The sequence below is a fragment of the Apium graveolens genome, chromosome 6, assembly GCF_009905375.1.
Source record: "Apium graveolens cultivar Ventura chromosome 6, ASM990537v1, whole genome shotgun sequence".
NCBI lineage: Eukaryota > Viridiplantae > Streptophyta > Magnoliopsida > Apiales > Apiaceae > Apium > Apium graveolens.
The window spans coordinates 3,715,762-3,738,241 of NC_133652.1; the positions used below are offsets into that span (position 1 = coordinate 3,715,762).

The window sequence follows — 22,480 nt, forward strand, 5'->3', positions numbered from 1 at the left end:
TATTAAGTATGACTGCATATGTACAAGCTGAGATCATTGCTGCAAGACTTTGTTTGGCAGTAGTTGCCACGTGGTACACGTCGTGGGAATGAGAATGATATGGAATTTTTAATCGATAATTGAGTATGAATAATTCCCACGAGGACAATAATTTCCTCGAATAAGTACTAACATTTGAAAATTGCTGATCGAAGGTGATGAGAGGTAGGGCTGTAATTCGGGTCGAGCGAGTCGAGTTTCGAGCCGGACGTAATTCGAGTCGAGCCGAGCTGACTCGTTTAACTAATCGAGCCTAACCCTTTACCCGAACTCGACTCGTTTAATTTCACGAGTCGAGTCGAGCCAGCTCGTTTAGGTAAACGAGCCGATTTTAACGAGTCGGGCGAGCCGTCTCGTTTAATTTTACACTTAATCGAGCCAAAAACTCTACCCGAACTCGGCTCATTTAATTTCACGAGTCGAGTCGAGCCAGTTCAGGTATTTAAACGAGCCGAAACTTCTGTCCGAACTCGGCTCGTTTAACTAAACAAACCGAGTCGAGCCCAAATAAACAAGTCCGAGCCGCCCGGCTCGAATTACAGCCCTTGAGAGGGGTCATATAGCTGACAAGTTCCACAAACTTTTAATTTTATGTTCTAACAATTGATATGACTTTGTTTGATTATGTTGTACATACTCGCAAATAATTATATGCTCTATAATGAAGATACTGCTAAAACATATGCGTCACTTTCAATGACATTTAACTAATTACACTCTTAATTTAATAAATCAAGAGTTCATTATCATCAGTTAGTATTCATAGAATGAAAATCTGTTTCTAAGAAATTCTCGAAATAAGCGAGAATCGACCCCAGTACACGTAACGACGGAGGATAAACGGTTAACCAGAGTTATCCAATTGCTCATATTCAAATTTTTTTAAACATAAGCAAGTTTCAGTAAGATATGCAATCCGAGTCACAGAGAGCTTCATAATCCTGGTACAGATGCTCATGAAACAATATTATTTTATTTTGCGATAATAAGATTATACTGTATCTTGAAAAAGCAAAGCACCAAAATTATTGCATATCAATTCTATAATATTATTTTCAAAGAGAAAAATGCCCCAGGTCCAGGTTACATAAATACATAATATATTTTAATGACAAATTTATAATTTTTTAAATAAATTATACAATTAAAAAAATACATATCCATTAGAAATTCGTGAGCATCAAGCCCATTTTGAAATTTCTTGTGAATTCTTGGCCAAGCTCAAAATAATTTGGTAACCTACCGCAATAATTATACAGATTTGCTTTGATTACTTGAACTAATTTCATTCTTACAATCAATTTTATTTATATTCTTTATACAATAATCCGTATGTATTAATCAGTTAATAAATTGTGTATTCTAACTTTCTAAGTACTTCCGATGCCGCATTTATATTGAATGGTTTCTTATTTCTTTCTGAGCAATGCTAGCTACCTGAAAGTAATCCCGACATCTATCCCAAATAACATATTATTCGGGAACGATTTTGGAAACCGTTTTGGGGAATCTAGCATTTCACCTTTCTGATTTTATTTTATTTAAGCTTCTTGTAGTGCTATATATGTATTAAATGATTCCCAAAATGTTTTAAGTTTCTTACTTAGTATATACTCCCTCCGTCTCTTTCAATTGTTTACATTTTTTAGGAGTGTCCGGCACGCATTTTAAGGTGCGTATAAAGTATAATTCTGTAAAAAAAAATTACATTTTTTTTCTGAATAAAAATTAAAGCATTCAACTTTTATTCAGAAACAGAAAATTGTAAAAATAAGTGACATAACTATACTTTTTATACATGTGTACCGAAAACTTTCTCAAAAATGTAAACAATTGGAAGAAATTGAGGGAGTACGTATTAAATAGTAAGATTAAATAATGTTGTCAACTGTCAACTACAGTTGATTCAAAAAAAAAGAGGTGCTCAAACTAGGGTTTTGTGAGCGAGAATCGAAGGAAGACACAATTGGCTATTTAATCGAGCTCTCTGTAACACATTTCGACAAACATATATATGTCTGTAACACATTTCGACAAACATATATATGTCGTAGAAATTTTGCATTGCACTTCAATTGTGCCAAAAAGGCGATAACAGGTACATGCTCTTCGCGAGCTAATACTTTGGATAACACCATAACATGGAACTGCCAGATATACAACACACTCAGCTAGATAAAAATTTGAGCTATACCTAACAAAACACGCATCTAAACTAGCAGCCTGTAAAATAAATACCATCCACTACTTGATATTTTGGTAAGTTGTACAAATAATGTCAATGAAACTGCCCCCTTAGTTTAGAAAGGTAACATTTAACTGTTTTTGTTCTCTCTATATATACGTGATTAGTTGTTCTCTAGAATAGCCTCCGCCATGAGTTCTAGATACGAATTACATGTAGGCATGTAGCAACAAAAAATATTGAGAATCTACTTGGCAAAAATGTAGAGGCAGACATATCTTGTTTTAGTTATCAATTTAGTTTTTGGGTATTGAGAATTTACTAGCATTCGATTCGAACTGCTCCACTCTCCGAAGAAATGAACTTGGGTTTTCTATTGACTTGCTCTAAGCACTGGATAACATCTCCGATCTGAAAATCTGACCAATTATGAAGCACAAGTCCACATTCGTTGCCCTTCCCTACTGTGTCTACATCTTGCTTTTCTCGCTTTAAGGATGTGCAAGATCCTTCGAAAAGGACTTCCCCGCTTCTCAGAAGCCTCATTGTTGATGATCTTGTGAAACGTCCGTCTAACACTCGACAACCAGCAATCTTGAAGTCTTCTCCCTTGGCCTTACTCCTTCCTTTAACCTCAAAGATGTTTAGCACCTGCCCGTCTCCTGCCACCTCAGTCTCAAATGTTCCAGGGGCCTTTTCAACAATTAAACTACCAATGTCCTCCAAAAGATGATAGATCACTCGGTGGACTTTAATCTACATTCAACAATTTAGCAGTAAATTGAAGCAATAGTATCGTATCATTTGTCCATATTTTGGAATTTATATAATCATTTTAACATGCTAGGCCAGAAGTGCATGCTAAAAGATTCTACTATTATGCAGTCTACGGGGTGTAAAAACTAACAAAAAGTAAAAAGGAGGTGTATCCAATAGTACCTTTACACCAGCTTTACTTGCAGACGTGCCAACACAGCCGGATGGACCTTTCACGTTGAATCCAACTATGATTGCACCAGAGGCTTGTGCCAAGTCCAAATCAGACTGAGTAATAGACCCGACTCCAACATGGACAACATTAATAAAAACCTGATAATCATATTTGTCAAGAAAGATGATTAACTGTCATAGATCATTGTAAATTCTTCACAGGATAAATTTTAACTGTGTTGTATTAAAAAAAATGTGCCCTCTTTTCATTTTGTTAGGAAAGTAAATCATCAAAATGTTTACTCAATAAAAACTTAAATTGTTGTGCAAGATAACAAAGGAGAAAAAGTTTTACTTGCAGAATACCATGTCTGTTAGGCATACCTGAGAACTATTTAAACTCTTCAATGCATCTGTCACGGCTTGGACACTACCTTGAACATCTGCTTTTACTATAACTGGCATTTCAACCCTCTCGGGAACGTCAATGTCTTCTGATAGATCAGGAGATACTGCATTATCTTCTTGAATCTTCATAAGCCTATCTTTCTCTAGTTTCTTTTTCCTGCCTGCACTGAGCATCCTTGCTCTTTCCTCAGATTCCACAGCAGTAATATCATCACCTGCCATTGGAAGTCCTTTAAGCCCTTCAATCTCAACAGGCATCGCAGGAGTAGCCTGTTCTGTAAATTTCCCTGCTGTATCTCTAATGGCCCGTATTCTCCCCCACTCTGCTCCCACAACAATGTGCTGCCCACAGACTAATGTCCCTGCTTTCACTATTGATGTTGCTAATGGACCTCTTCCTTTGTCAAGCCTTGCCTCAACTACATAAGCTTGTGCAGGCCCGTCAATTCTTGCCTTTAGTTCCATCATCTCAGCCTGCAAAAGTAAAGCCTCCTCCAAACTATCCAGTCCAGTTTTACTTACTGCAGAAACCTCAACAACCTGAATATCTCCGCCCATTTCCTCTAGTGGCAAGCCTTCTGATGCAAGCTGAACTTTTACTCTTTCCGGGTCTGCTGCTGGTTTATCACATTTATTTATTGCAACAACAATTGGTACATTGGCATCCTTTGCATGGGCCATGGCTTCAATAGTTTGAGGCATCACACCATCGTCCGCAGCCACAACAAGCACAACCAAATCCGTGACTGCCGCACCTCTAGCTCGCATAGCACTAAACGCAGCATGACCAGGGGTGTCCAGGAATGTTATCAATGCCCCTGATGGCATTTTGACAACAAATGCACCAATATGCTGAGTTATACCTCCAGCTTCCCTGGCTGCAACAGATGTTGAACGGAGAGCATCCAAAAGAGACGTTTTACCGTGGTCAACATGACCCATGACTGTTACAACTGGTGGGCGGGGTAGAACTTTAGCACCTTCGTAGGTATGTAGCCTCCTAACATTGACGCCAATTTCCTGCAATGATGAATGCATCTCGTGTGACATGTGACAGCAATACATTTCAAGTCTAATAAATCACAAATAACAAATTACTGACCAAAAACAACATACATATAAGCTAAGGCAGAAAAACAAAGAGACCCCAGCTTAAAATTAGGCTACTGCATACAAGATGCCCTACTAAGGAAAAGTATGCTCTCTGAGCATGCACAACGTTAAGTACTCTCAAAATAGTGAGCAACTCAACTGCACGCACTTTTTAATCAGATTTGAAACCTGAAGAGAATGACTGTATTTTAAATTATAACTAAGATTTAAGTTATTTGTACAGGAAAGTTAAACAACAATACTAAGTATTAGTTCATGTAAAACAATTTAATAATCTTGTATAATACTAAGTATTAATTCTGCATTGTATATATGCCCCACTGGCTCTAGACATGCACCAAGCTAACAGAGCTCCCATACAAACCATTTATGTTCGGTAATGGTTGATTGCAGAAAGTTAAATTGATTACACACACGCGACGACTCCACTAGGCTTGAAACCTTAACCTTTTCAGTAAACTAGAACATGACAGGTACCAGTAAAAAACTAAAGCCATCAATCTCCAGCTATGTTACTCCGACTCTTCTGTTTAGGTTACCGTACCCGTGTCGGATACATGGACACTCGGACACGACACTTATTCCGTGTCGGATCCTTTGACTGAAATATGGACACTTTGACCAATTTATAGATCAAATATTAGTCACACTTCATATTCAAAATGCATATTTAAGAAGAAAAAAGAAGCGGGGATGAGATAAAAGTAGGGAAGATACCAAATTCACAATGTTCTATAGAAAATCACGTTTAATCAAAGTTCAATTGTTACTTTATTCTACGATGTCCAACCTAACATACCTTTTTATTAATAAAATATGCCGTGTCCCCGTACCCGTGTCCAAAAATCGGACAGTGTCCCCGTGTCCCCAGTTTTTAGTCTTCCAAAGTCCGAAACTCGGATATGTGTCGTGTCAGACACTCCGTACCCGAGTCAGAGTAATATAGATCTCCAGTACAGGGTCCACAGACCAAATATGTTACATTGTCGGTCAAGGTTTTCAAACAGTACACTTGCAATTACGTAATTTGACTGACGTACCATGTTAAATGGACTCATCTTTAATGAACATATTTGACACTTGCACAGGTGTGGTATCAATTCCACACATTCCACATTGTCAATTGAAAAGAAACTCAGCAAGGGAACAGAAAATCAACTGTGAATGGAAGCAAATGCTTATGCTTGTGACCTAAGAAATATATAGATGCACAAGTGAATAAAACCTCTTGTATGTGTATACTTCTACACAAAAACAGAATTTAATAAAGATAGCTACCAAACCTAGCAGGTAGAATGATATTAGTCTTTCATTAAATGATTACTTAGTTTTAGAAATTAAAATTACCATCGCAACTAATTCCGCAGTGTCAATGCTGAGAGAATCAAATTCCGAGTCAATCCTTTCCCCCACACTGGTGAGAATATTCTCCAAGTCAGAAATGGACTCACCGCTACTTTTTGCCAGCTCTTTCACAGTCATGCCTTCAAATATATCAATTGTTTTATCTGGCAAGGATTTGGAAATTCTCCTTAGTCTGGGTGGCACATATGGTGCTTCCACAGGTGGCTGTGTGGAAGTGGTTTTTTTTTTATACTTTACTTTTTTGGGACCCTTTAAACCATTTAACTCATCGTTGCCTCTTCTGGCCAACAGTTCTGGACTCGAATGAAAAAACCTAATTGACGATACAGCATTGTCAAGACAACCATGTCTATGAAAATGTAACAAAATTGGCTAAACACACAATCGAATTGATTGTCTTAACATCAAGAAATTATGTTCCCGCCTACCTCATTAAGGATCGGTTTGCTAAGCATTTACAATTCTCAGCACTCCATAATGCTGAGTTGACGGAGGATTCTGCAGCAAAAATTTGGTAAGAGACTGACTGTAGAGGCAAATTTTAATTAAAATCTACATGTAGTTCTATTGACCTTTAAAATTTTATGCTGCATAGTAGACTAATTATTATATAACCGCTAATTAATTGCATGCATCAAGAAGAATAAATGTGCAACCACCATTAGCCTAATAACGTTTGACTGAACTAAAGTGATTAACTGATCCTTGGGAAGTAAAAAGTTGTATTGCGTTTCAACTCCAACCACAAGTGTCGGATTCCCAGAAGATAAAACTCCAACCACAAGTGTCGGATTCCCAGAAGATATTCTAATCTCACACACATGAATAATTATTACATATCTCGATTGCAAGCACTGTTACCCCGACTCTTCATCTGGTCTCAAGTAACCGTCGCTGAAACTCAATACTTGGGACCAAATATGAACAGTTGCACAATAGTATTTTAATAAGGTAAAAACTTTCCTAGTCTACAAACTCTACCTACTAGGAAATCACTAATAACGACACGTGATGCACTAATAATGCAAGTAAAATTCACCAAATATTTTTAAAATAAAAAACAATGTTTAATTTATAGAACTACAAATTTATTTATTATACAAACACTGTAAACATATTAAAATAAATATTTGTATTGTAATCACAAAAATAAAATATTTTCTTACACTTCATTTTCCGAACTTTTGGGGAATCTTACAGTTTTTTTGGTAAATCTTGTATCGATATTGGTGAATTCTAGAGGTTTCTACAATTTGTAGGCTAAGAAGTTTGTAATGAAATGTTCCCCTGTGTGTGTGTGTGTGAATTCTGGAGGTTTGCAGTTGTAGGCTAAGAAGTTTGTAATTGAGCATTCCCTACATGTGTGTGTGTGTGTGTTTAAAAATAATTTCCGAGTCCGACTTGATCATGCATCCATGTTGGGCATTTTCAGTCGAAATTACATAACAAAGATTGCAACCAAAATTCCATTGTTATTTGTTACTATTTTTATGAATTTTATTTTGGGTTACAAAAATCAAGTAAATTTTTATTAATAAGGTACCAAAGTTAATAATAGGGTGCAAGGTAAAAAAACATAATTACTAATGACCTATACACTTGACAATCCTTTAGAAAATCTAGTAATGTTTTCATTCCATGTTAAGAATTATAGAAAATAAATAATAAATCTAATGATAGTGCTCCTTGTCAAAAGAACCAAACATTCAGTGATATAAATTGAGAAAAAAAAACTCAAGATTTGATATGCATAGATAGAAGGTGAACCAAGATTTCAAATATTAAAAAGGTAAATGCGCCATACAATTATACAGGGTCCTTACCTTGAATGCATCTTATAACGCCAAAAGCTGATTTAGTTGTGATTCTTGTGGTTGCAGTCATGGAAGCCAGCCTACATTTTGATGTCGTAAGAGCCTTTATCAAATTAGCACGAATGCCCTGTTCAAAAGATTCAGGGTAAACTTTAGAATAACCCCCCGTATATCTCCATACCATATGAGATCAAGAATTTGATGTTATAATCAATTTACTGTCCATTGACTACACTCACAACATCTGTGGATAAACTTCTTAATAAAAAGTAAATGTATCCTTAATGCCAAGTATATGTATCAGAGGATCAAAGACACGCCATAGAGCACCAGAGGTACTCTCGATGCACTTTAACATTTTATATAATATCTATATAAAAGTTAATACCAGCAGATGTTTAAATGTTCCAGACATAAAACAAAAATAGAAGAAGTAAAGACTTAATTAAGGAACCATTATGTCTTCCCTTGAAGAAGAACGCAGGTTCACCGGTCATGTATGATGTACCACGTTATTTTGCTTTATTAATATAAGTTACTTTACAATTAGAGAGTATTGCTTGCTTATATGTCTGATTGTTTGCTATTGAGGAATCGGAGAAGGGTTCAATTCCCACCAGCAATAAAGTTTAGTTTGGAGCACCCTACAACTGATTCCTGCCTACGCTACTGACTATAGTGATTAATGTCTCAAGCGCAAAAGATAAAAAAAACTCAATGTGTGGGGAGGGGAGGAGGAATAATGTACAAAATGAAAAGCGCAAAAAAATTTGCACGGAGCTAATTATCATACCCTCTGTGCAACCGTTCTCCAAGCCATTCATACGTATCCAAGACCCTGCACATATAAAGAACCATAAGACAACACATTCATTAAGTTAAACCTAAAATCTTAATTTTAGTAATAAATAAAAAACGAGTCATAGGTCGATTTCCAAATCATCAAAAAATCTTCACATACTCCAAATTACATACTAAACCAACCAAAAAACCAATAAAAATCAAAACTTTACATCCAACACTCAAAATCTCAACAGCCACCATGTATTTGATTAAAGTACTCAAAAACCCACTTAACTAAAATCCCATAAACCAACTAAAAATCACAACTTGCAAGTTCTTGCTACACAATGTCTCTACTAATCACTCAAATTAGCAAAAAAACAAGATAAAGTTGCAATCTTTGTCATTAAAAATCAAGAACATTCGAGAAAACTTTGTGATAACAACAATAAAACATAAAAATTGCAAGTTCTTGCTACACAACGTCTCTACCAATCACTCAAATTAGCAAAATACAAGATAAAGTTGCAATCTTTAACATTAAAATTCAAGAACATTCAAGAAAACTTTGTGATAATAACAATAAAACATTAAGTTGCAAGAACTTGTAATGATAAAAAGAAGATATATATGTATATATGTATGTAGATACAAAAAGGGGTCTTACAGAAGTCGAAGAAGAACACACCCGGATCCAAGAAGCGGCGTGATTTCGAGAATTAAGATGGAGGAGAATTATAAAATTTCGAGAAGCTGAAAAATTAGATAAATTTATTTAATTCGAGTCGGCATAAAAATCTATTTTGTTTTTAAATTATAAACTTTTGCTACAAAATTTATTATGTTTCGAATTTATTAATTGTAACTAGCATAAAAACCCGTGCAAGACGCGGGTTATTTTCTATAATTTGATCTTAAATTATGAATTAATATCGTCATTTAAATTATTTTGAATTTTATCTGTTATAATTTAATCTTTTCTTATAATAATTAGATAATATATTGTAAATTATTTCTATAAAATTAAATATTCTCAATTAAACTTTTTATAAGAAATAGTTAGGTTTTTTAATCATTGGAAATTACAAATCAATTCAACATTTTCATTAAATATAATAACATGTATCAAATGAAATTGTACAAAATCGAGCAGTTTAAGTTTTATTTATTTAATTTTAAATATAAAAGTAATTTCAAAATATGTATAAAAATTGCTAGCATTAAATATCATATTCGTAAAATTAAATTTATTTATTTTAATTAATAATTTTTTAAAAATTTGAGTTTTATATGCTTTATAAATCTCTGACACACATGCAGTACAGGCGTGCCCGCACACACGTAAATTCAATTTAATTTATTAAATAAAAGTTGGAATTTAATTGAATACATATAATATAATCTTTTAATATCCTTTTAAAGTTCATCAATATCAAATTAGAGCACAAATATATGAAAATTTTATTTATTTAATATATAATGTGTAAAACCGTTGTTAAATTTTTGTTAAATAAATATTTTATAATTTTGAACTATCCTTTTAAGTTTCATCAATATTAAATTTGGTTATGCAAAAAGGAAACATTATTAATTTAATATAATTTTATTAATAATACCAATGTAAAATTATTTTATCTATTTGATCTACACAAGTATAACTATTGTTCAACATATGTGTATAAATTAAGTTATATATTTGTTAAACACTTGTCTTAAATTGTTTAAGAATAAATTATAAAATGTAATAAATATATTTTCGTTATAAATTATGTGTATTCAATATAATTTTAACTACTTTTTTATAAAATATGTTGAACCAAAGTTATATATGAGTTGGGAGATGGGTTTACGCGTTAAAGACTACTGTTTGTACTGAATCTCATCTTAGATATATAATATTGCACATGTGGATGACCTTGGATAAAATCTTGATATTAGACTATTTTCTCATATAATACACAAGGATGTATTTGTAAATATATAAAATATGATCAAATTTACAAATACACCCTTAAAATTTTACATGTAAATTTTTTTGATATCGGGATTGTCACGTGAGAATGACTAACACCCATCTTTCTCACGGACATGTGTATGTATGTTTATTTGTATGTATGCATGTATGTATGTATGTTTGTGTGTGTTGTGTGTATGTCATGTGTGTGTATTATGTAATCAAATTAAATTTGGTGACGAGTAATTTCAAATTTTGAGTATTTTTAAAAACTGGGTTAAGTCCGAAAAACAATAACCTATCACTCATCAAGTTAATAGGTTTGATACCTATTAGTTATTAATTTAATTTTATAAAAAAGAGTCTCAAACACATCAATCATTATCTATATAGCATTTAAAAAAATTTTGTCGTATTTGTAAGATGCTTTTATCGAGATCGTAATTTTGAACCTATAAAACTGGATAATGACGATTATTTTATGCTGGATCACATTGTCAAATTTTGAGTATCTTTTAAAAAATAAGTGAAGTACTAATTTTGAATTCGAAATAAGCCGAAATTTAATGGCTCTTTATACCCGTGAATGTTTATTTATTTTTAAATTTTTTTTAAAATTATAATACTATGTACATTTTAATTATATATTCATTAACACATTTATAATTACTTAAAACTTATAATTTTTTAATAAAAAGTTATTGTATTTTTATCAAATATAAAGAGTTTATGATTAAAAAATTGAATTTTATGTCTCACTAACTTTTAAGAGTAATTAGACATTTTACTAATAATAAAATGTCTCAAAATTTTGAGATAACAATAAGTCTCGATCACACACACTTATGTTATATGCATGGTGAAAGACTCGTGTGAATAAGTGGCGTAGTGATAAGTAGATTGCTATTGTAACTTGAAATGTCTATTTGAGATAATAAAATGTCTCATCAATATTACCCCAGTTAGATGTGGGATGTCCTTAAAAGTAGTAGTAGAATTTACAAATAATTTGAAAATTAAAAAAATGTAAATTTTTGTGTCACGGTTCACAAAATTCGCAAGATCTTTGTAATAAAACATGTCTAAAATTACTAAGAAAAATTATCAAAAATATCCATGTTTTTAAATTTATTTTCAAAAATACGATAAATGTTGTAAATGACGTTGCATAAAGGATCGCTCGAAATTGGATATGAGATTGCAAATATTGTATGTAAGGTTTCAACATATTTTTGAAAATGGGTATTTTTTAAAGAACCTCAATTATTAAACATTAAATGTCCCTAATTATTGAAAATAAATGTTAAAGTTTTTATTTCTAATATTGCAAGTATTTATATAAACTAACAGATGAGTTCAAAATTGGAACAATGGCCCCTCAACTTTTTGATTGATGAAATTGAATTTAAAAAGTTTAGCAAAAAATATTTGTTTTCTAAATAATGAAAATGCGTTCAAAACGTTAATAGAACACTGGGAACAAAGGATTTCAGTTACCTATTGATAACTAAAATTCTTGTAACAAAACATGTGAAATTTATGTCTTGGCAGCCATGTAAGCAATATCTGAGGCCTTTATTATTAGGACAAATAAGTCTTCTGTTTTGCCTCAGTCATGTAACAGCAGAAAGCCAGCAACAAGCAGGCATTCGGATACTAAAAAACTAAAAAATTACACAAGCATAAGGTTCATGAAGACATCGAATAGCTGGGAAACTGGTCTCAACATTTACGCCATAGGCCATAGCTCTTGGCAACGAATATGCAGATGCACACTCATTTGTTCCATCAGGCAGCTGCTTGACCAAAGAGGCACTTGCGAATCTGTATATGGAAAAACCCAGCAAAATGTAACCATGGGCATGGATAGGACGAGAACAGTTTTTAATGAATCTTATAGGTACAAGAAATTGGCTTTTTTGTTAGAGGTAATAATGAGGAAAAAAATTACACAAAACTTTCCTAATATCAGGGCAAAAATTGGTAATCTATGTAATATCTATACCTCAGGGAGTTTTTTGCGAAACACAACATCCAGTCTAGCATCAAGAGTATTCTCGATTACTATTTTTCCATCACGAGAAGCCATCACTATCCCACCAGAGCTGTGAACATTATCAGAGAGAGAAAGAGATTAGTATGTCGGAAGAGTTTTGTGATTAGCTAATCCACGAGCGAATAAATTGGCTGTTTTGGTAAAAGTACAAACTTCCTAGCCAAAAAACAATGTGGAAAGCAAAGCTGCATAAACAGATAACAATACGCAATTAATTATCAGGGTGATCCGATTTTAGGCATACCAAGAAGGACCATGAGCATGGTGACTCGAAGGAGCTGGCGGGAGGTGGACCCTATCGATAATAATTTCAGGTTCATAAACATTTGCTTTCCTTGCATATTCCTCCACTGCTGAACTCAAAATATCCTCCACCACCCCAATGTCCTCTTTCCGACAACGCAACAAAACAGCAGGTTCTTTTAGTCTGAGCAAACTCTGGAATATAAATAAACGAAATGTTACCAATATGTTAACTATATTTATTATAATTATATAGCATCACTGGGATCACAGGTTTTAAATTTATATATGGTTCAAACTTTAAACCTTCACCAAGTTACCACCAGGTCGTACGTCAGGCGACATGGCCTTTATAGAGGCATAGTGGTGAGTATTTGGATAAATGTACCGACTTGATACAGGCATAAGAGTTTGAACAGATGTACCAATTTGGCAACAAAAGAACACAGGAAGAGATACATTTTCATTCAGTTGACACCATTTACATTTTAATTTTCACGTCTCAATATATAAGTTGATCCAGTTCATCTTCATCTTATTATGACAGCAATTTTTAGATCAGAGCAGATCTTCTTCCAAGTAAAACTTACATCCAAATAGAACATACAGATCAAATTGTCATGTTATCCAACAGATTTAGCTCAGAAACACGTCCGTTTCATTTCAGTATTAATGTCTCAATTAACCCAAAAAACAAAGACGATGACACCGCCTACCTGGACCACAAGAGCTTTCATAAGTCTATCATAGTTATGGTGGTGAAAAAATGAATGATGGCCCACATTCAGAAGCTCCTTTGACGCTGCTTCCTTCATGGAGGCAACCAAATCATCTTGAGCTTGAAGAACTTTGATCCGAGAAGCATTCAGCTGCATAGAATACTCACTACAGCACAAACATATAAAACCAATTTAGTGACTGTGCATTTCAAATCAAGGACATTACTACACATTCACAAAGTATAATGCTGTGACAAGAAACAGCCACAGACCAGATGAACTAAAACTCTAAATATTTTATAGTGGGTTCTGTGTTGCCTTGGTATAGAGCTAACATATTTGATATAATCCTACAAATTAACCACTCGTGATCTTAAACATCTCCTCATAGAGTGATTCTAGCAACAACCAAGAATATTCGGGAAAGTTACTATCTATAAATCCCAAAAGGCCCAAACTCACATACATTGATAATCACTACGGAACGATAAAACTCAAATCCAGATTCACATAAATCTCACTCTAACAAAGAAATGCACACTCAAAATTCCAACTACATTCTAAAAACCGACAAATTATCAAGTCGACAATATAAATAAACTCCTATAATAAGCCAACAAATCACAAAATTCTCGATAAAACCATAAAAGGGCCATTAAACATCACAATAAAAATCATAAAAAATAAAACCATCGAATCGAAATAAACATAAATACACACATTTTCTTACGAACTTCAACTTGCTTATGCTTACGCTCAAACTCTTGCCTAATCTTCTTCTTCTCCGCTTCAACTATTTGTAACTTCTCAATGTTGAATTCCTACAACCAATCATAACCCAGATAAATAAACACTTAATTATACATAAAAAATGCAAAAACAAATGAATTAATAGATTTGAAAAAATGAAGAAAATAAAATGATACTTCTTCAGCAGAGACAGAGATCTCGTTGCCTTTTTCTTGAGCTTCTTGACGGATGAACTGAACCATTTGTTCGATCTGCTTTGAGACATCCACATCGTTCATCTTTGCAAATTGAATGTGTGTGTGAGAGAGAGAGATGCTTGATCAGTTCTTGTGTACTTGTGCTGTGCGTTACATATGTTTGTGTCCGTGTGTTTTTTTTAACACAAACGTGTCATCCAATTACAGAGTTTGGTATGTTTGGTATTATCATCCCCAATGTTTGAAATAATTATAAAAGATGCCCCCAAAGTCTTCTTGGTTCTCATTCAAGTCCCCTATATTTTTTAGTTACTCCGTATTATGTAGGACTAAGCCAAAAATCGAATAAATCCAAAATCGAAATCGTTAAAAATCGATACAAACCGAACCGTCTAAATTTGAACCGAAATCGAAAAATTAAAAACCAAAACTGATTGTCCGATTTCGGTTATAAGTTAAAATCGACCGAGAAAACCCAAAACTGATCTAATTATTAAAATAAATAAACAAACAAACAAATATATTTATATCATTTATATGAATTTTATTTTAGAAAAATACAAATATATATTTTATGAATATATAAAATTTTGGTTTGGATCTTGCAGGTTTATTACAACAGTTGGGCATAGAAACTGTCTACCCGAGACCGGTGGAATCCACCGTGTCACATCTGCTTTTATGTGAATGTATAGTGTTTGCAGTTATTTTTGCTTAAACATGTTAATTATGCCTCACATCTGCTACATTTTGTATTGTTTGATCAAGCAGGTTACCATATATCAAGGGCCAGTTTGGAAATTTTATAAGTCACCTTATTGGATTATAAGTCCGTAACAACTTATTGACGAGTATTTATCGACCCAACTTATAAGTTGAATTTACAACTTATAAACTGGTAAGTTAAATGTTAGTAACAACTAGGAGTGTAGGCGATTATGTTTGGTGCGATTGGGAGGTCAAAATCGCATCAAACCCCATATAGCGGCTTTCTTAAATCTCCAATCTCAATCGCATTTGCGATTGCGGTTAATCGTGATTTTTTCAACCGCGCGGTTGCGGTTGGTGCAGATCGACTTGTGCTTCAACTATCGACTTGTACCATAAATGTCAGATAAAAATAGTTCATTATAATTATACTTATCAGATTATAGAAATTTGTAAAAATAAAATGTAATACAAGAGTACAAGTTGTTACTGCAAATTATATATGGTTGTTTATGCGTTTAATGATATATATTATATCCCAAAATCCCAAACTCTTTATCTTTTAATTTTTATATATGGTTGTTTATGCGTTTGTTGATATATTTTATATATTAAATATTATATATTATATATTATATATTATATTATATATTAAATAAAAACAATTATAACTTATAAGGTAAATTATCCAAACACTTGTATAACTTATAAACATTTATCAACTTATTACTCATCACTCACTTATTCATTTTAAATTATAACTTACTTATTTTAAAATTTCCCAAACGGGCACCAAGCCTCTTGTATTCAGACTTGCAATACTTTCTGGATATCTTTATATAATTTCATTAGCTAATTAATTTTCAATTATATTTAAGTTGAAACAAAGATTCGGAATCCTTTGAACATTACCCACATATTATTTTTAGACTTCGATAAATTATTATAAAAAATTTATTCTATTTTGGATCAAGTATACTTTTTATACTTAAATTTTATTAATCAATTTTTTTTTAAAATTTTATTTGAGGCGGTTTTTAATCGAAATTGAATCGATTATAACTGATATGACAATTTTATAACCACTTTCATAACACCGAAAATGGCAACCACTTGACAGATTTCTCGAGTAACGAAATTATATTCATGATTTAGCTAATGATAAGTGGATTTATGATTCGGCTAATGATTTATATTTTTTTAAAAAAAAATTCTTTTATTTTTTATTTATTATCTAATTATTACACTCTATTTCGAACTGTAAAAACAATAATACTCGTTGAGATTCGGAAAAAAAATTAAAAAATAATTTTACTTAAAAACAATTGGATTTTTTTTCAAAAACTCAAAATTCGCAAAAACAAACAAACAAAAAATTGTGATATAACCTTATATACTAACATGAAATATAACATTTGTAACCTTATATAACTTCGTATTACCTACCGTGAGACTTTATGCAACTTTTACCAAAAATTTGCCAAAAAAAATTAAAAAATAGGAATATTTGACAAATTTCCTAGATAATATTAAGTTAACTTTAAATTATCATGTAAAAGTAAGTGAATTTTGTTATACAAAACTAAGGTTAACTTTGTAAATATATGGAGGTTAATTTTATTATTACGAAAATGTCATTCAACCTTTACATGTAAAAGTCCTACTAATTTCAGATTATTTCTTTAAAATTGACTTTTAATAACCTTTTTCTCGTATGTTTAATTTTTTTTTTAAAAGAACCCAAATAAATTATGCAACTTCACCGATGACCCAACCCACGGTGGCGGGTGGCCCAAGAGAAAAAGTAAGTTTTAGGGTTAGTAAACGAGGTCGAAGGGTATGACCCACAACCAAAAACGTAGAGTGCGTGAGCAGATAGAAACAAGCCAACCCCAAGTGGGACAAACACGCTCTCTCTCTCTCTCTCTCTCTCTCTCTCTCTCTCTCTCTCTCTCTCTCTCTCTCTCTCTCTCTCTCAATCAATCTCTCTTCCTCTCATTTCTCTCTGATTTTTAGGCGAGGATCTCGAGGTAATCTCTCTCTCTCTCTCTCTCTCTCTCTCTCTCTCTCTCTCTCTCTCTCTCTCTCTCTTATATATTTATATTTATATTATATTTTGGATGTTGCGAATTAGCTGATCTAGGGTTTTGTGTTGCAGGAGATACATACCGATGGCCTCCAAACGGATCTTGAAGGAGCTCAAGGATCTCCAGAAAGATCCTCCCACCTCTTGCAGCGCTGGTATTTACTCTCCCTCCTCCTCTCTCTCTCTCCCTCTCTCTCTCCCCCCCTCTCTCTCTCCCTCCCTCTCTCTCCCTCTCTCTCTCTCCCTCTCTCTCTCTCTCTCTCCCCCTTTCGTCTCTCTCTCTCTCTCTCTCTCTCTCTCTCTCTCTCTCTCTCTTTCGGCTCTCTCTCTCTCTCTCGTTTTGTCTGTGCTATGTTCTTTGTTTGTTTAATATTGTGTTAACTTTATTAGTAAATTTGAATCCTGATTAGTTATAATGAGCTTACAATTTGGGCATATCGTGTAAATTGGAACTTGATTTGGCTGTTGAAGCTTCAAACTATGTTGAATTGTCGTAGCAGGTCTTTTAGGGGTTTGGTGTAGTGTTGCTAGCTTTCGTTTAATTCGTTGAGGTTTGACTATGTCAGTGTTTTAGTGTGTTGTTATTGTTTTTTCGTAATTGGATGAGGTCTCCGATTCATAGCCCTAATTGAATTACTTGTTTAAGATGGCGATCTTTGTTCAATTTTCTAGAAGAATTAGGGCTGGATGTGATTGATTAAGCATTTTGATGTTTTAGTGGGCTTAAATATAGAGCATATTCCAGTTCGTGGATGTTAATAGGGATGGTTTAAGTTTTACATCTCGAGTAAGGATCATTTGGTGAGATGCGATTGTGGCGATTAGAAACTAAATTCATGGTTAAATTGTCTATTTTCACCCTCCAATTTCTTTAAAGGGTTAGAAACAACGGTATGCAAGACACTTGTTCACACATTACTTTACGAACATAGGGTCTGATAGCGAGAGGCGCAATTAGATTACTTTAAGCTTTGTTAAACATTTATCATTTTGATTTAATTCATGTATGTATTAAATTTTAGGCCCAGTTGCTGAGGACATGTTTCATTGGCAAGCAACCATTATGGGACCCCCTGACAGTCCTTATGCGGGTGGCGTGTTTCTTGTTACTATTCATTTTCCACCAGATTATCCTTTCAAGCCACCTAAGGTAATCAGAACGCTTTATACAGAAATATGAGATTTACTCCTCTATGTTTTATCTGATTTAGAAGAATATGCTTTGGGGTTGATATCTTTTTTGAGGAAAGAAGATTTGTATTTCCCCGAGTTATCAAGATTAGTATCGTACTGATAAATTATAGGCAGTCCCTAATTTTTACATCAAAAAAAATTGTCCAAAAATTTGGAGTTGAAGTTTAGATTCAAATTGGTTGCCTTCATAGTTCATACTGTGCGGTGGCCACCTGAATACAAAATTCACTTTACACCAGACTGCGACCCCTTGGTGCACAGCTCTTATCTTCATGGTGATATGTGTTCTTTAGGTGTCATGTCAGAACTTTTTTTTGCAAGATAGTGTGTCTGAGCTAATAGTAAAAGTATAAGTTTGGTCTGGTTTTACATCTAGCGTTTTATGACGTGCATTGAGAAATCCCTTTATGACCTTTCTGTTCTTGTTTTCAGGTATAGTTCTGATCATTGAACGCTATTAGTGTGTAGCAGTGTTGTTAAAGGCGCGATTAATTGCGCTTCGCGCTTAGGCGCAAGGTGTGCGATTCGAAAATGTGCGATTTAGCACGATTCTGAAATCGTCCGAAAGGCGCTTGTGAAACGCTAAAAAGTGCAAAAAAGCGCTCATAACAAGTAAATAACAGTAACACTCTATAAAGAAGGGTAAGCTAAAAAAAACAACCCTAAAGTGTTTCACACAACAATCAACTCCATAAAAGGTCTCTCAATGGTCACTAAACTCAACCTCCATCTAAAAGTAAGCTGGAGATTGAGTTAGACGACGCTGAAACTGTTCAATTAGTGTACCTTATCAATTAAAGCTTCATTATTGACATTATTATCATTTTTTAGGCTCTCTTGTAAGTTTTAGTGTTAAGATCATCTTAAGTACTATTTTATTGTTAAATTTGTGATAATATTTTTTGGGTCAAAAGGCGCGCGATTTATTGCGCTTCGCGATTCGCGCTTTAAATTTGGGTTCTGCGCCTTTTCATAATTTGCGCCTTAAACAACACTGGTGTGTAGAAATGGAACCCTATAGGGATTTCGATATTGAGGTTGGGTTGGAGAAACTAAAAAAAATGTGCATTACTACTCGTAGACGGCTACACCTATTATATAGGATTGAGGACTTGAGAATCATTGCACTAGGAAGTGACTGGTGCCTTTATCTGAAACTTTGTTTGAAGACCCCCAAAAGGTTCAAGGAAGAATACTTCTTCATGGTTGTTTGATCATTGCATAGTTCTCATGACAGGTTTAGTTTATTTGTATTATTTTATTTGCAAGCAATTGTCAGTAGGTTGCAATGGCGTTAAATCCGTGACTAAATTTTGGTACTGTGATATATAATTGTCTCCGACCATTTCTTGCGTAGGAAGTTTTTTATAGTTAGTAATTCAGGTAGTTGTATCATATAATCTTATATTCTTATTTTATTTTAGGTGCTGGATATAACCTTTAAGAGCACTCCTCACCCTTTAGTCCCAACATTTCAGTATTGGTCTTTATCTTTGGCTATAGCTGGCCCCCGTTTCAGTGAGATTCATCCATACTTTTATTTCCTGTGTTTTCTTAGTTTTGTTGGTCTGTTGTGTACTCTATAGGCATCTAGTTTATATTGTACCCTGTCTGTGCCTAGTGGCTGCAATTTCAGCCATTAATTATGTGGCAATGTTTTTCTAAAGCATTTTGTTTACCACAAGATATATATGTTCTGTGGTCACTCTGCCTATCCAGCTTTGCTTTATGTTGCGTCATTATGTGCAGTTACAAGGCAGTGAAACATAAATTTTGCTAATGTAATCTTTTGTGTAAATATTTATTTTCTTATATGGTTTAATAAACCTTTGCAGGTAGCTTTCAGGACGAAGGTTTTTCATCCAAATATCAACAGCAATGGAAGCATTTGCCTTGATATATTGAAGGAACAGTGGAGTCCTGCTCTTACTATTTCCAAGGTTTTTTGCTTTATCGCACCAACATCTTTTCATAACATAAACCTTGCTTACAATTAAGATACTTTGCAGAAGATATAATTCGAACAGTTGGGCAAAGGTTTTTCATCCAAATATCGAAGTAATGGCTGGCATTTGCCTTTAAATTTGAAGGAACAGTGGAGTCCTGCTCGTACTATTTCCAAGTTCTTTTGCTTTACCATTGGAAAAAAGTTAAGATACTTTTGTGTTGGAAAAAAATCGACAATACTTTACAGAAGAAATAATCCAAACAGTCTTTTCAATGATACTTCGGTCTTCCTGTATCCATTGCATCATTTTTTGTCTTGTTGAGTAATTAAATATTCTCAATCATAGTCAAGGCTGTTTTGGACATGGATCGTGCTACAAGTAGTCAAGCGTTGTAATTCCATGAAGCTATTTTTTGTAAGAGTACTGTTGGTTACTTGACACGTTCTGCTGTTTATAAAGCAGTTCACACAAACAATTAATAGTATAAAGCAGTTCCAACTTATGTAGCCATATTGTGCAACGCCTCATTTTTTTTATATATTATTTTTTTTCCAGGTTTTATTGTCAATCTGTTCCTTATTGACAGACCCAAATCCTGATGACCCTCTCGTACCAGAGATAGCCCACATGTACAAGACAGACAGGAGCAAGTATGAGACAACTGCCCGGAGCTGGACCCAAAAGTATGCCATGGGTTAGGGGCGACTCTTTTAACAGAGGTGTGTACTCCGTGGCTTGGGATTTACTACCGTATTTTATGAATGAATGAAAGTATGTTCTGTCTGTTGTAAGATGGATGGATTAAGAAACTCTGAAACTTTCCTCCTTGAAAGTTGAAAGACATCTATGCTTTGTTTTTAATGGGATTCGTCTTAAAAAGAATCGAGATGTTTTTACTGTGATGGTGATTTATTTTATTTTTACTGTATTTTTTTATTATTGTGGTAATTATACAATGGGGACTAGCACTATTATTTGTTTTTACAGGATAGGTATAGCAAGCCTGAACTTGTGCATTCACTAGGAATCTAGGATTGTGTTTTGGAACACGAAACTAAATTCATTCCAAATGCATTGATTTCATATGCTATCAATTTAGTTGGCATTTCAAATTCTCAAATTTGGGGTTATATATGTATCTTATTTAATCGAATCTACTACTAAGCTTTTATTTTGTTTGAGAGAGAAGCTTATTTACTAGCAACTCCAATAACTTAGCTATTTGGGGAGTCTTAAATTAATGGAGAAAAAAACTACTTCAACAATATCCTAGTGATTTATAGGATTCTATAAATTACTAAGATCTACTAAGATCTTCTTCACATTCTTTATTTAATCTCTCTCATCTTCCAACTCTTATTTTATAATATATATTAGAAAGAAGTACTTTCTCTTTCCTTACTTTTTAAAATAATGATATATTTTAATGATAAAATATTATATAAGGAATGAATAAAGGGAATGTTGTTGATAAGAATAGATCTTAATGTCTTAAGTTACTAAGATCCAATATTTTTATATTAAATTTAGGAAACGAACTAAGATGCTATTGGAGATGCTCTAACAGCTCGAATATCAGCCGAAACATCACTCCCTTGAAATGCACAATCAGAACCAAAATGAGATGCTTTGTTAGATGTAAAAACATGTCATCTGTATAAAACCGAGCACCTGAAATTGATTCTAGATTGCCAAACAATCCAGCACTTGAAATGAATTATAAATTAAATCTCCGAGCAAGTCTGGGAATTTTCTTAATTCCCTGCAGAAGGCCTTTAAACTCTTACTGGATCGGGCTTTTGGCCTGCACTGCACCGATGGCCCAATTGAGTGTTTAGTCCTAGACTTTATAATGAGTGTAATGACTAAAGATCAAAATTTAAGGAAAATAAAATAAAATATGTACATGTGTACTATAGAATATTCCCGAATGTAATGTATTTACTTAGTTCTTAACCAGATTAGTTGTTAGTTCTTAGTTACTTTT

The 22,480-nt window shown here is 33.5% G+C and overlaps 3 protein-coding genes across 6 annotated transcripts; 1 reads left to right on the forward strand and 2 right to left on the reverse strand.

Moving 5' to 3' along the window:
- Positions 1-2,265: 2,265 nt before the first annotated feature.
- LOC141666462 (uncharacterized) lies at positions 2,266-9,415 on the reverse strand. Of its 4 annotated transcripts, XM_074472488.1 has the most exons (8): positions 9,305-9,415; positions 8,648-8,692; positions 7,864-7,981; positions 6,469-6,538; positions 6,023-6,353; positions 3,539-4,582; positions 3,164-3,313; positions 2,266-2,980 (listed from the first exon to the last, which is right to left on the reverse strand). In XM_074472488.1, exons 2-8 carry the CDS (start codon positions 8,672-8,674, stop codon positions 2,546-2,548), a joined length of 2,175 nt encoding a protein of 724 aa, XP_074328589.1. In that variant the 5' UTR covers positions 8,675-8,692; positions 9,305-9,415; the 3' UTR covers positions 2,266-2,545. The 4 variants fall into 4 exon arrangements, with proteins under 4 accessions (XP_074328589.1, XP_074328591.1, XP_074328590.1 ...); XM_074472490.1 differs by lacking the exon at positions 6,469-6,538 and having other exon boundaries at positions 6,023-6,183; XM_074472489.1 differs by lacking the exon at positions 9,305-9,415 and having other exon boundaries at positions 8,648-9,225.
- Positions 9,416-12,147: 2,732 nt separating this feature from the next.
- On the reverse strand, positions 12,148-14,732 carry LOC141663781 (V-type proton ATPase subunit E-like). The gene is made up of 6 exons (XM_074469598.1): positions 14,536-14,732; positions 14,330-14,430; positions 13,607-13,775; positions 12,892-13,085; positions 12,597-12,696; positions 12,148-12,415 (listed from the first exon to the last, which is right to left on the reverse strand). The coding sequence occupies exons 1-6, from the start codon at positions 14,635-14,637 to the stop codon at positions 12,380-12,382; spliced, it is 702 nt and encodes a 233-aa protein (XP_074325699.1). The 5' UTR covers positions 14,638-14,732; the 3' UTR covers positions 12,148-12,379.
- Positions 14,733-17,171: 2,439 nt separating this feature from the next.
- Positions 17,172-21,395, forward strand: LOC141666902 (ubiquitin-conjugating enzyme E2-17 kDa). Its single transcript, XM_074473144.1, has 5 exons — positions 17,172-17,294; positions 17,423-17,505; positions 18,373-18,500; positions 20,380-20,484; positions 21,049-21,395. Exons 2-5 carry the CDS (start codon positions 17,436-17,438, stop codon positions 21,190-21,192), a joined length of 447 nt encoding a protein of 148 aa, XP_074329245.1. The 5' UTR covers positions 17,172-17,294; positions 17,423-17,435; the 3' UTR covers positions 21,193-21,395.
- Positions 21,396-22,480: the final 1,085 nt, after the last annotated feature.

Excerpts from the sequence above, each read along its gene's own strand:
- LOC141666462 (XM_074472488.1), bottom strand. The coding sequence starts at position 8,674 with ATGGCTTGGAGAACGGTTGCACAGAGG. Across the intron at positions 6,539-7,863 it reads CGTTATAAGATGCATTCAAG|AATCCTCCGTCAACTCAGCA; the intron begins GTAAGGACCCTG and ends TTTTTGCTGCAG. Across the intron at positions 6,354-6,468 it reads GCAAACCGATCCTTAATGAG|GTTTTTTCATTCGAGTCCAG; the intron begins GTAGGCGGGAAC and ends ATCGTCAATTAG.
- LOC141666902 (XM_074473144.1), top strand. The coding sequence starts at position 17,436 with ATGGCCTCCAAACGGATCTTGAAGGAGCTCAAGGATCTCCAGAAAGAT. Across the intron at positions 18,501-20,379 it reads ATCCTTTCAAGCCACCTAAG|GTAGCTTTCAGGACGAAGGT; the intron begins GTAATCAGAACG and ends AAACCTTTGCAG. Across the intron at positions 20,485-21,048 it reads CTGCTCTTACTATTTCCAAG|GTTTTATTGTCAATCTGTTC; the intron begins GTTTTTTGCTTT and ends TTTTTTTTCCAG.
- LOC141663781 (XM_074469598.1), bottom strand. The coding sequence starts at position 14,637 with ATGAACGATGTGGATGTCTCAAAGCAGATCGAACAAATGGTTCAGTTC. Across the intron at positions 14,431-14,535 it reads TCTCTGTCTCTGCTGAAGAA|GAATTCAACATTGAGAAGTT; the intron begins GTATCATTTTAT and ends GATTGGTTGTAG. Across the intron at positions 13,776-14,329 it reads GTTGAAGTTCGTAAGAAAAT|TGAGTATTCTATGCAGCTGA; the intron begins GTGTGTATTTAT and ends TTTGTGCTGTAG.